Source organism: Aedes albopictus, chromosome 3 (assembly GCF_035046485.1).
Source record: "Aedes albopictus strain Foshan chromosome 3, AalbF5, whole genome shotgun sequence".
Classification (NCBI taxonomy): Eukaryota; Metazoa; Arthropoda; class Insecta; order Diptera; family Culicidae; genus Aedes; species Aedes albopictus.
Window position 1 is genome coordinate 35,902,445 of NC_085138.1, and position 13,170 is coordinate 35,915,614.

At 42.0% G+C, this 13,170-nt stretch overlaps 1 protein-coding gene across 3 annotated transcripts in view; it reads right to left on the bottom strand.

The window, feature by feature from the left end:
* Positions 1–13,170, bottom strand: part of LOC109419262 (E3 ubiquitin-protein ligase Nedd-4-like) — a 99,193-nt gene that overhangs the window by 66,655 nt on the left and 19,368 nt on the right. For 2 of the 3 annotated variants that reach the window (XM_062856495.1, XM_062856497.1), the window contains exon 2: positions 359–520. In XM_062856495.1, the coding sequence (XP_062712479.1) occupies positions 359–520 (162 nt within the window). Of the gene's footprint in view, positions 1–358; positions 521–646; positions 962–13,170 lie in introns of those variants that run through there. The other variant, XM_062856496.1, reaches the window with a different exon arrangement.

Genomic DNA, 13,170 nt, shown 5'->3' on the forward strand with positions numbered 1-13,170 from the left:
TGACATGCTCGTATAAAACCAGGATAAAACATGAATAAACCTTCAAGGTATGCTGATTGTTACTTGGGTTGTATGATGAAAAACTGTTACTGCTACACCCGTACACTTCAGGATCTGAACTCAAGAACAGTTCTGGATCAAGGATATCCCAACTGTTATGATACTATGTTTTGAACTTTCAGAAGACTTATTCGACATGGCAGATTACAAATCGTAGCTTTGTACAGTGAAAAACAGTTACTGTTACACCCGTAGACTTCAGGATCTGAACTGAAGAACAGCTCGGATGATATAAAATAGCCCAACTGTTCTGATACTGTCTTTAAATTTCGGGGCACCCTAACAGTACAACCCTTACCTTCTTTTTGGTCTTGGTGACCATGGAGTCGATGTTGACATCGCCAACGATGGTATTGATGTCCACCTTAACATACGGATCGCTGTTCCCAAAGATGTCCTTCTTGGTCAGCGAGTGAGCTGCCACCACTTTGATCCGAATCAGAACGGTATCTTCGTCATTCTGCAAAGGAGAAAACCAAATAAAAATACACAGCATTAATTCCATTATCTTCTGAATGTCGTCATTCGCGCGTGTGTTCGAAAAAAGATGTCCTCATAGATGAAGACAGATAAGCACTTATTTTACCCCAATCATGGTAGATTTTCGAGACGGTTGTCGTTGCAGCACTTGAAAGAAGAAAAAAACAAATCGGCGCAAAATTCTTCGGGAATATCCACTTCACAACGATCCCTCTTTTCACATTGCCCAGTCACGACAAGGCTATACCTATCCGCTCGCAGTTCGCGGCTTACGCTACCCGATCGATGCTTGCTAACTAACTCAGCGACGACGACGACTTCGGAAGTTTTCCCATCAGCAGAAAGCCGTGTGTCCCGCGTTCGATAAACTATACCTACGGGCACCGTCCGACGGACGGTTTTATCGCGCTGATAAGCTCCCACAACACAGCCAGCAGAAGCGGTGTGATAACTATGGGACTGGACAAGATAAGACAAGGAGAGCGGAGCAACCCTATTACAACCGAATTTCCGACGAGGAAAGTGGTATTTGTGCACTTACAGGTAGTCGATCCGTACGGGAGTTCATACACTCAGAAATACTTTCAACAGAACCGAATTGAGTGACTTTGGGGTGGGTGCTCAGAGGAACCGCACATCGAATCATTGTGGGGGATGGGGGGATGGCTTGTGATTTGTAAACGATCTAAAGATAGAGTACACTCTGAGTGAACGTTTTATTTCGCTATCATAGACAACAAGCATTGCAAGGGAGATAAGAAGACTTAAATTTTAATTTCAATTAATTATCAAAAAACTGTAAAAAAACATCAATATTCATTTTTATACATTACGTATAGGTACATTAAACATTAAATTTTAACAGTCTACAATAGTGTATGAAAAAGAAGCACTTTCAACTGAAATGGACTATTTGAGCGCTAGGTGTGTACTGATCTTTTGATTCGTAAATTACGGCAGCTCATCTTAAATATTCTAGGCTTTCTGTAATTTTAAAACGTTTTCATTTCATTTTCATTTTCATTTTGCAGCATTTGGTGGGGCAATGAGAGCGCAAGTCAGTCCAAAGCCGATGATAAGGAGGGGTAATGGCTGAATAGTCTTTGCTGACCACATAAACGCCATGAGATAGGAAACGGGTATTTTGGTGTGGGATTAAGGTGTTGGTACAGACTTGACAATATCAATGCTATTCAGATGCAAAATAATTTTAAGGCTCAATAGTGAATCGCATACCTTCCAAAACCAAAAAACAATAATTCACAAAATACCAAGCAAGTCATAGAAAGAAAAAGCGCCCGATTGTTTATTTTGTCAATTATAACAAACGGAAACTTCTACCCTCTCCGACTCGCCAGTCACCGCGGCAAAAATGTCCCTTCAGTTCTGGAAAATATATTATCCCCAATTAAGCCTTTAATCGAATTGTCCGCGTGGTCTTGTAGTACCCCTGCTAGGTAAGAACCAGTCATTGCCATACATATTAAATGCTAGACATGACCCCATGGATAGCATTTGCATATGTAAAAGCTTTGCTGATGTGACTTTCCTATTAGGCAATTCTCTCATCTCATGTTTGTCTTCAAAACCTTATCAAGCTTAGAAAATTGAAGGTGATACACAATACATTACAAGGTTCGAATTCCCATAGAATGAGATCATTCATTCGCACTACAACACCATAGGAGATAATACCACATTGGCTGATTACAGTACAAATGTGAAAAATCTCCCTTTTCCCCCTATCCGCAACCCGGGGACGCGCCCTGTTGGATTTCGAAAGCCTCGGAGAATATTACAAACCTTCAATGGCATTCCCATAAACTAACCCACATTGCCCAATCAGGGGTCTGACTGCGCCTACTACCCTCCCTCAGTTTGTAATATTCTCTCCAACTTGGAATTATATTTTCCCGGCACATAAATGACTTCGACAAATGTTCGATATAAATACTATGCAGCGTCATGATCTGTATAACTATATCAGATGACTTGAAGATCTGATTCTTACAGAATTGTTTGCCATTGATTATACATTCAGCTATTCCAATCATTACTGCAAAGGCCATCCACCACATGCCTGAAATCAAAGCTTCCTGGAAGATATAATCCAAGCCCAGGGAATTTTAAAACGTTTTGCCAGAACTTTATTTCACATGTTTTTATTTCAGCAATATTCAATAATTTTTAGCAAAAAGATTGTGCTGTTGTTTTTGGAAAAATCTGTCAGAACCCGTCATCCAGGAAAATATATCAAAAGATTTGGGAAGAAATTTCTAGAAAGAAAGCATTGAAAGAAAAAACATCTAAAAAGATCATGAACTTGAAAAAACCCTAATGAAGCGGAATATTTTCAAAGTCTACGCCCCCTCCATACAAATTTCATGTTTTATGTATGAAGTGGCGAAGATTAGAGCTGAAGTCTAGGGGGAAGTCTAGTGTTTTAACCCTGACAGATGTAAACTTTCTCGATAAATACTTTAAATAATGAGCGTGAATTTAAATATGACATTGTGAATTGTGTATTGTGAATTTAAGTATGATATATGAGTGATTCCTAGAAATTGATTTTGAGCATTTTTTAGTAATGTCTGCAGAAACCCAGTGAGGCATTCTAGGAAGAAATTTTAGATAAGTTTTCTCCAGAGAGAATACTTTAGGGTCTCTTAGGGGGCAGGTGTGGCCTGTCAAAGTCTACGAAAATTTTGTATAGACAAATTCTGTGAGGGTGGTTCTGAAATGACCAAAAATGAGTCTACATAGCTTATGATCAGCGCCTTATGGAGATACAGAAGAAATGCCAAGAGGAACACATGGGGCATGCCTGTAAACATTAGAAAATACCTTGCTCCGCAGTTATACTACTAAAAAATCCCTACTGCAATCATTGAAGGAAACTCTGGGAAAATTCCTGAGAGACAATGCTGCAATTTTTTTTAAAAGATTTTCTTGCTGGATTAAAATTTCTCCAGTTATTTATCCATGAATTCAATCAAAGATTTCCCAGTGTTCTTTTTTTTTAAATTTTTCACTATTAATTTCAGGGTGTTTCGACAGATTTTCTTAAAATGATCTAAGGATTTTTACTATAAATTCCGCTAGAGCTATGTAGTGGATCACTCTGAAAATTCCAACGTTTAATCTATTCTTACGGGACCTCTTCTAGTGGCTTCTGATAGATGGATTACTCTAGCCATGAATTCCTAAAAAAATATTTGTAATAAAATTCCTAGAAGCAATTTTGATTGTTTTTTATAGTCAGCGTGCTTAGGACTTAGGAGCTGATAGGCTAAATGCGTTGTAGTTAAGCGCATAATCATATCCGTATTGGAAATCTTGGGGAAAGTGTTTGATGAAAGTTCATTTCTGGAACTCGATTTGAATAGGTAGGTGGTGTAGATGCGTTGTCCCGTTTCCAAGCCTATTCGCGACATACAAACACCATTCCATTTTTATCTATATAGATAGAGGAATTCCGGGATGTCCCCTGAAGAAGACACGTGATCAGGGTGGCCAGTGAATTTCAGATTTTGATTTCCCGGTTTTCTCCCGGTTTTTTCCCGAAGTTTTCATTTTTTTCCCGGTTTTACTTGTTTGTTTACTTGTGTTGAATAAAATAATCCCTATCGGTTCAGGAGCTGTTCCAGGATAAATTTCAGAACTAACATATGTTTGAATTTTCAATTAAACTCCTGTGTGAACTTCAAGAGATTTTTTTTGGGTAAAATTCAGAAATAATCTCTTAAGAATTTTAATTCCTGATGACATTTTTTGCAATGCCAATGAAACATAGGTTTCTGTAAAAACTGTACATGTACATTTTTGCAACTGCAAAGTACTTTCACATTTCTTCTCATTTTTAGTTTGAACGTCAAAACATCATTTCCACTAGAATTGATACAGTATGTCTGATACTTGTGTTAAAATTTTGAAGATGTTTCATATCAACTTAATTTAAACAACATGTTCAGATTCAGCCATTTTTGGCACACAGGCTTCTTTGAAAAATATTCAAACTTTTGATGGAAAGCAATTATATTACAGAAATTCTTGCATGAATAGCATAGCATAGCATAGCATAGCATAGCATAGCCGACCGTACACATCCTGGGGTGGCTGTCGATAGAGACGTTTAATGCGCCAGAAAAGTTGCCTGGGACTTGACAAACCTTTCATTCAACGAGCTCTCGACACCTGGCCAGGTCCTTACGATCAGCGGGGATGGGGAGGAAATGTTGATTAGATATCTACTCAGAACATGTCCAAGAACTTGGGCCACTTCATAGATATCTGGAGTTGGATGTGGATGGGATTTAATGGGATGCTTTCCTTGGCGAAAAAGCAAATTACAATTTGTTATAAATTTAGTTTAATCATTTACCTGGTTAACGCTGAAAAAGTAAACATTAGTACATAGTAGATATGATTATTTAATTAAAGGTTGATTACGGTACGATTGAATAATTGAATTCAACTGAATAGTGAATACTTTTGTAAAATAGTTGATTATTGTGGGAAATCGTTCCGCAGCTTCCGAGTGAGAGCTCCACAGCATGTCACACGATCGTCAGCCACGTACGTTGGGTCCGGTGTCCAGCCAAAACTGAGACCGACCGCGATCCGACAATCGATATGAACACACGCGAAACAACGACGATTACCGCAATGCAATCGTTGCGGACCGAGCCTACTAGTATGAAAAAGGAAAGATCTAACCTTAATGGCACCCAAGTGCTGACTTGCATTGTAGACTTCTTCTCCAGAACGTCCAGTTACACGGCACAGTCCGGATTCGGTTGGACCTCATTGACAGTCGTTCGGCGGGGATCATTCCGACTCGTTTGGTGTAGCGGTGGAGAATTCTGGGTGTTTTTTCCGGGCTTAACCGTCGACAGCCACTCGGTAGAGGGAACCGGCAGATGTCATAAATCGTCGAATTACTTACAGTGGAGAACCAAGAGATTTTTCCGGAACTGCTGCAGACAGTAAAACTTTTAAAATAAACCCCGATTGCCAACCGACTGCAAATAAATCCAATTTTTCTGTTTTCACAATCACAAAAAGGTGCAAAATTGACAGCGCGAGAAAATTTCGCGTCCACTTCCTAGCACAGCACACTTCGATCCTCATTACAGAAATTCTTGCATGAATCGCCCAAGAAACCGTTTTTCTTCGCAGTACGCAGTTGCGAAGGAATGACAATTCAAATGGCTGTCACTGTGGAACTTTTATTCCAGGAATTGGTTTAAAACTTTCTTGAGCGATTCCTTTTGAACACGAAACTGGCCTTATTGCTGAATTCCTTTGAGCAATCGTTAATTCCTTTTAACAATTTTACATTTTTTTTTTTTCAGAAAGCCTATAGGCTTTATTGTTTTGTGTTCGTCTCTCATGTTCCATATAATAACATTATTTGTTTTAGTAACACTTGCCAAAAAAGCTGCTTAGAATTACGTTTGGCCAAGTAAAAATACTGATTCTAGGTTTCATTTTAGTTGTACATAACTGTTGTTAAAATGTAGCCAACGACAACGTCCTATTTACTCCATTTAGTCTGTCTTTCATCAATTCCTTGTTGCTGTTGTTAAAATACATTTCCCACAATTTCAATTTGATGTAGGCAAGTGAAAAGATACATGTGAGTGCCCTTGTTAGTTTTTGTAGCATTATTGTATTTTGGTGACATCGATACAAGACTAATTCAGAGGAAGATTGCCCTTTACTAAAGTTTACTGAAACTTTTTACATTATTACGCAGGAATTATAAATTATTGTTTCTTCTTGATTTGCTGAAAACTAAGAATAAAAACAGCTATGACTTTTAAAATGACTTAACAGATCGACTTCAGCAACCGATATTATGATTTTAAAATTCTCAACATTTAAATATAACGCAAGTCGTATTTTCAATAAAATATATCGAAATATTGCAACTTCTGTTAAACCAGCAACAAGCTTGGCATTACAGATTATTTTCATGGATGATAAAAAGTGATTAATAATTAGAAATAATAGAGCAGTATGGAATTATTCCTGGAAATGCAAAAATTTCCCGGTGGCAATCTGAATTCCCGAATATTTCCCGGTTTTTTCCCGGTTCTCCCGGTTTTCCCGGTTCGCTGGCCACCCTGCGTGATAATTTCCTGGATTTTGTTATGGAATTTATAAGAAGTATTCGGAGTAGAGCTCGAAGTTTAGTCCATATCTGTTAATCCAATAAACGACATAGATATAACCAAGCTGGTTTAGCTTTAAACTTTCTAGATCAGTTTCTTATTGATATTACCAAAATTACAAAGGCTCTAGGATTCATATCAACGGGAATAGAAGTTATTTCATGCACTAAAATGGCCTGATTCTCAGTATTATCACATGCAAGATTCGCATAACAAAGTACATCGAAGGGATTCGTCAATCGCTGGTTGGTAGATAAAAAGATGGCAATCTCACACAACAAAACTATAATGCAAATCATAGTAAAATCATGTACAAAATTTGCATGACGGAACAGCAAAACCAATTCCGCGTCAAATCCGCGCGAGGGCTGAATTTTAGGTGCAAATCCGCGCCAAATCCGCGAAAATCGCAAAATCCGCGAAATTCGCGAAATCCGCGCTGTTGTAACAACCCTGCGAATGAGGCACGTTACAGACAGGCGCGGAACAGGCAGAACTCAGTCTTCCGGATGAAGAAGCGCCAGCAGGAAGAACGAGATCACGAAGCGATGGAAGAGCTGTACCGCGCTAAGGACACATGGAAGTTCTACGAGTAGCTGAACCGCTCGCGCAGAGGCTTTGTGCCACAAGCCGACAAGTGCCGAGATAATCACGGAATATTCTCACGAGCGAGCGTGAGGTGGTCGAGAGGTGGCGGCAGCATTACGATGAGCACCTCAATGGAGGAGGTTGGCCGGTTGAAAAACAACAAAGCCGCTGGAGCAGATCAACTACCAAGCGAGCTTTTAAAATACGGTGGAGAAGCACTGGTGAGAGCACTACACTGGGTCATTACCAAGATTTGGGAGGAGGAAGTATTACCGGAGGGATGGATGGAAGGTATCGTGTTTCCCATCTACAAAAAAGGCGACAAGTTGGATTGCGGGAACTACCGCGCGATCACACTACTGAGCCCGGCCTACAAGATACTCTCTCAAATTTTATGCCGCCGACTATCACCGATTGCAAGAGAGTTCGTGGGGCAATATCAGGCTGGATTTATGGGTGAACGCGCTACAACGGACCAGATGTTCGCCATCCGCCAGGTGTTGCAGAAATGCCGCGAATACAACGTGCCCACACATCACTTGTTCATCGATTTCAAATCGGCGTATGATACAATCGATCGAGAACAGCTATGGCAGATTATGCACGAATACGGATTCCCGGATAAACTGATACGGTTGATCAAGGCGACGATGGATCGAGTGATGTGCGTAGTTCGAGTATCAGGGACACTCTCGAGTCCTTTCGAATTGTAAGGAAAGGCTTTCAGCCCTTACCTGCTGTTACCCGGCAGGGCGGCCTAAAGCAGGGTACCTCCACTAAATGTTGGATTTCGGATGAAATGAAATGTTTAAATAAATAATAAATAAATTTTGCAATAAAAACTTTAATGCTACTTCTAACCTTTTGCCCCGTTCTCCCCAAGGCACTGGTCGATGTCACACGTTGGGGCCCTTCGACGAACAGCAGCGGTGGTGATGGTGGTCGCACTCGTTGTTCCACACGGCCTGTGCGAAGCTTCCTTCCTTCTTCTTCTTTCTTCTTCTTCTCACTTTTCTTCTCGGGCAATAGAACGATCCTTTGCTAATTAGCCAAGGGGGTGAGACTAGCTCCTTTGTTGGAACCCCCTCAGCGACGGTGGTGTAAAACACCGAACTGCCTACTCGCCGTAAACAGTTCCGATAGTCACCGCGGTGAACTATCACAGGTGGTACGCCCCTTTGTACCTACCTGTCTTCGTCTTCCTTGACTTTTAGCTACACGGGCGAGACAAAGCTCTATTGGCTGAGCCCGTGTAGCGAAGACGGTGGGATATCGGACGCTTGGCGAACCGCAAATGGCGGTGGTCCTCACCCTAGCACTGCACTTTTGCACTGCACTTTGGTTCCCGAACCACGGGCCGGCACTAAATTTCGGGGGAAACTTTTTTGGTTTATTCACTCCCGACGATGCTAGGAACAACCATCTAGCACATTCCGCGCGAAAACGGCACTTATTCACTCCTTCACTAGGTGATAGAAACGGGTTGTAAAAATGCGTCCGTCGCACTACGTGGCTCGTAACTTTCTCCCGAATGAAAACAAAACAGCCACACACCGCACTCGATTGTTTCTCCTGCTGCTGCTGCTGTCGATGTGTGCTATGAGGGGGAGATTGGGGGTCAAATGACTCACCGATACAATACACATACGATTTTAATTCCCTAAATTAACAAAACTAATTTCAAATAAAAAGTAAATATTAAAACAAACAAATTAAAATGATCCAAAACACAGTGGTGTTCACAAATTCGGCACAAAATTGTAACCGCGGGTTACAATCTCGCCCACACCGAGGAGAAAAAAATTGTGAACAATTTTTTTAACTAGCCCTAACACCTAACACCGATAACAATAATAATGAAACGAATTAAAAGAAAATAAATTAACATGAAAATATGAATAAAATGAATAAAAAAGTGTAAATAAAAAATCTGCCTAACCTAACCACACAAAGACGTTTTCCACAGATTAAAAGTGTTTACATAGACACAATCAGGGAAACGACCGAACAAAAAGAAAAAGCTAAATCGGTACATCGTCTCGTGGTTGTTCTGCAGACAAGGACTGGGACCCGTCGCTATTAACGGCACCAGACCACCCTCGATACATCCGGTTCTCAATGGGAGAGCTAAGAATCTTCAACTCCCCCAGACCAATTCGGGATAACACCCAAAACAACCTGACTTCCTAAAACCCTGCTAGCCTCCGGTCGGAAGTAGCGTAGCAGAGGAACGGTTGTCATGGTCTTGTTTTGTTTTGTTATTTTTTTCTTTTGACGTCCACTATTCCCGTCCTAACGGTATTTATACTTTCTCAACAGATGGGGTTTCAATTCAATCCACATTCATCCAAAGTGTATCACTCATTCATCCCAATCACTGGCCTACGCGTACCCACAATCACACAAGACATTTGAATGAACACCCCGCCATTTCACACACTTTCACTCATTCTCATTCACTCTCATTATTTCACTCAAACAATATAACTCATGCAGCACACAAAATACCAAAACAAACGGGCAATGGACGCAAGGTATTGTCTTTTACGCTACAAGTACTTCCTTTCCCAAGGATACTTGAGCAAGACACCGAACGTGAATGCAGATCAATTACGAACTGATTCCGTTTGGAATCAGTCGAATGTCCCTGATTCTGGCAGATAAAATAACGAAGAACAAACAAATTAAAAAAGGTTAAAAATGGTGTTGTCATCTATGCGCTGGAAATCAACATGAAGATAACTTTCAGTGTACAGGTGCGCATACATAGATGACCTCCCGAATGGATCGGCAGACGTGTTTGAGTCCTTCCGTCAGGGAAGGAAGATTTAGTTGGGGTGTATTGATGGTGTATAGAGGTGAGAACCCCTAGAGGTTCACAACCTCGATGAGTTGTCAGGTGCCGAGAGATTTAGGTGTCAGCTCCTGAGGGAAGAAGATGATTGCCAGCGTGAAGTGATGCGTGATGCTCCCGGATCCATCGATCTTCGGAAGCTCCCAAGTGAGCAACCTGGTGAAGTCGATATGGTGGATCCGAGGAGCTCCTGGAAAATTTTATATTCACGCTGGCTTGGGAAAATTTGCTGTCTCCCTCCAACGGCTCAATCAGGCTGTGTGGGCGACACCATTCTTCTTCAGGTGAGTATTGTGATAAAAGATAGTGTACTAACCACTGCGTCCTAGTATTGACAACCGTAGTTGTCAAGCCAATGTTTGACAGTCTTGGGCTGCCGCTAAGATTCTGGAAACGGACACTCTGGTGTTCCACTAACTTTTCCCACAATCTCACACTGAATTTGATATCTACTTGCAGGTCATCGTTGAGCAATATGCCAGCAACGGATGCCTGAATCAAAATAATGGAGATGTTACTATCTTTGAAGTAAAAATTAATATTCACTCCCACTGTACCAATTTGGGAACATTTGTTATGAGAAATTTAATGGAAACAACACTTGAAGAATTGGCACAGATAGGAGCTACGGGAATTTATCGTTGAAGACTTACAGAGATTAGATTTCCGACTCGTTTAGTTGGATCTAATTCCATTTTGCAAACAATAAGGGCATCGAGAAGCTTCAAATCCCTTAAATCCACACAGTACGCAGAAGACACGTTTGGGCTTGGGACACTTTTCGTGTCCATGCCCCTGAATTCCACAGTTGTAACACACTCCCAAGTGTGGCGGACGGTGTTTGTCCACCAGGGAGCTCAAACATATTATGCCTTCTTGTCGCGACTGTGGAGATTTAGGGATTGGGCTAGTCTTCTCTCGGAGATTTCTTTCGGGTCGACCTCCTGTTTCTTTGAAACGAAGAGGTGGAGGTCTATTTCGTTTTGGTGACGATGGAGGGCTATTCTTGTTGTAGAATACCCTTGGTTTGTACCCATTGCCATTGTCACGAGGTTGTTGTTGCTGCTGGCTTTGTCTATAACCATCATATGCAGGCTTACATGAAATTGTAGATGCTTCCTTGGGAACTCCAAATACTTTTTGGTAAATGGAGGTTTTGGAAGCATCAATGGTCTTTCCGATGAGCATCAACTCGGACAATGTGTTCACCGGCTTGAAGACGAGTACCTGTTTGTAATCAGGCCTCAGGTTTCGCTTGAGGATGTCTAGCTTCTCGTGGGAACTTAGCGGCGCAGGCATAGCACGGAAGATCTTCTCCATCTCAAGATAAAAATCTTGGAAGGATTCATTCCTCTGCTGTCGCCGCTGAGACGCTTTCATCCTCAGCGCAGCATCAAGTTCCGGGTGCACGAAGTTTGCCTTCAACTCGCACACCAGGTGGTTCCAGTTGTAGAACCGCTTCTGGGAACGCATCGCTTGAAACCAAGCCAACGCGTTACCGGTGAACAAATGCATTGCCGAGCTAAACAGTTCTGCCTCGGACATTTGTTCTGACTCAGCGTAATGATGGACACATTCCAAAAATTCGTTGAGTCCCATTCCTTCGTCATTCCCAGCATACTTCCTGATTTTCCAATCGGCCACCCGTTGGGGCCGACGCTGGTAACCGGTGAACTCTACCGATGCTAAGCTTCCCGACTGCTGCGGAAGCGCGAAATTCGGAAGAGTGTGTTGTTGGTAAAAGTGCTGGGAATTAAGCGAAGGTCCGAGATTCTCAAAACTTTTAGAATTATTCACCTTACGGGAGTCAAAACGTCTAGGAAATGGTTGATTGGGTAGTCCAAAGTTCTTGCTAGAAGTTTGCTTCTGCAGGTTCTCCGGAGTACCCAAACCTTCTAACGCTTGCTGATCAAAATCAGGCAAATCCGGTAGATCGGGACTTTGTTGCAATCGAAGATCATGCGTATCTACCGGGAAACTCTGGGAGTTTGCGTTAGGCATAATTTTGTTGACGATGTCCTGTAACTCAGAGATCTTCTCGCGAAGTGTTTGCACTTCGCGGTTAGTTTTCTGTAGTCCGGATGCAATCGTACTAATGGACGCAAGGCCGCTACCTAGTTTTCTGACTACATCTTCTAGTGAATCAACTCTAGATGCAGTCCTAGTTTCGCTTTGATTGATCTGCTCTTGCGTCCTTTTAATCTCCGCCCTTATGTCAAGTAAGACATCGCGAATTTCTTCGCCCACCGCCTGATTGGAGGATGCTTCAACGATCGGAAGTTGGTTTCCTTTCGGTGAAACATCCTTTCCCGCGGCAATTTGAGCCAGCAAATCCTCACCATCATCTTCTTTGTCTTCCTCGGTTGGCGTGAGAGGAGGCACCAAACTATTCGCGAAGTGGTAGTTATGGAGGGCTACCACATCGCTCAACAAATCTGCAAAGGTCTTATTGGCCTCCCCCACGACATAGTTTTTGACGATTTGGAGCCGAGCACCCAGATGGAGCAATCTGCTCCGGTAAACCTCCTTGTTCGGACACCTGTACCCCAAATCCTCCTTCATGGACTCAAATTTGCCACGACAAAGCTCCAATTCAGCGTCAATATCCCCTTCAAAGGAGCGGACAGCGGTCTCGGAGCATTTCTGCTCACTGACCAAAAACGCTCGCAGTCGACGACGCTTTTTGGAACTCGATTGATCCAATTCAGGAGGGATAACAACACCGCGGGAGTTCAATTCAAAGTCAATTTCGTCAGGTTCTAAGTGATCGGCACGCAAATGGAAGTAGGTGACGTTGAACTCCCCCAACGTCAACATGTCGATCGGCATTTTGACGAATGAGCAACACAAATTTTCAAAATGTGGACGATATCAAAACTTACCAACTGTTTCGTTAGTATAAATACGGTGAGGAACCAATTTTCGGCTTACTGACGGTTCCAAAATGGTTCTCGGTCACCGGGTTGCGTCAAATATTACCCCAAATCGGCCCAGAAGAATCAAAAATCCCGC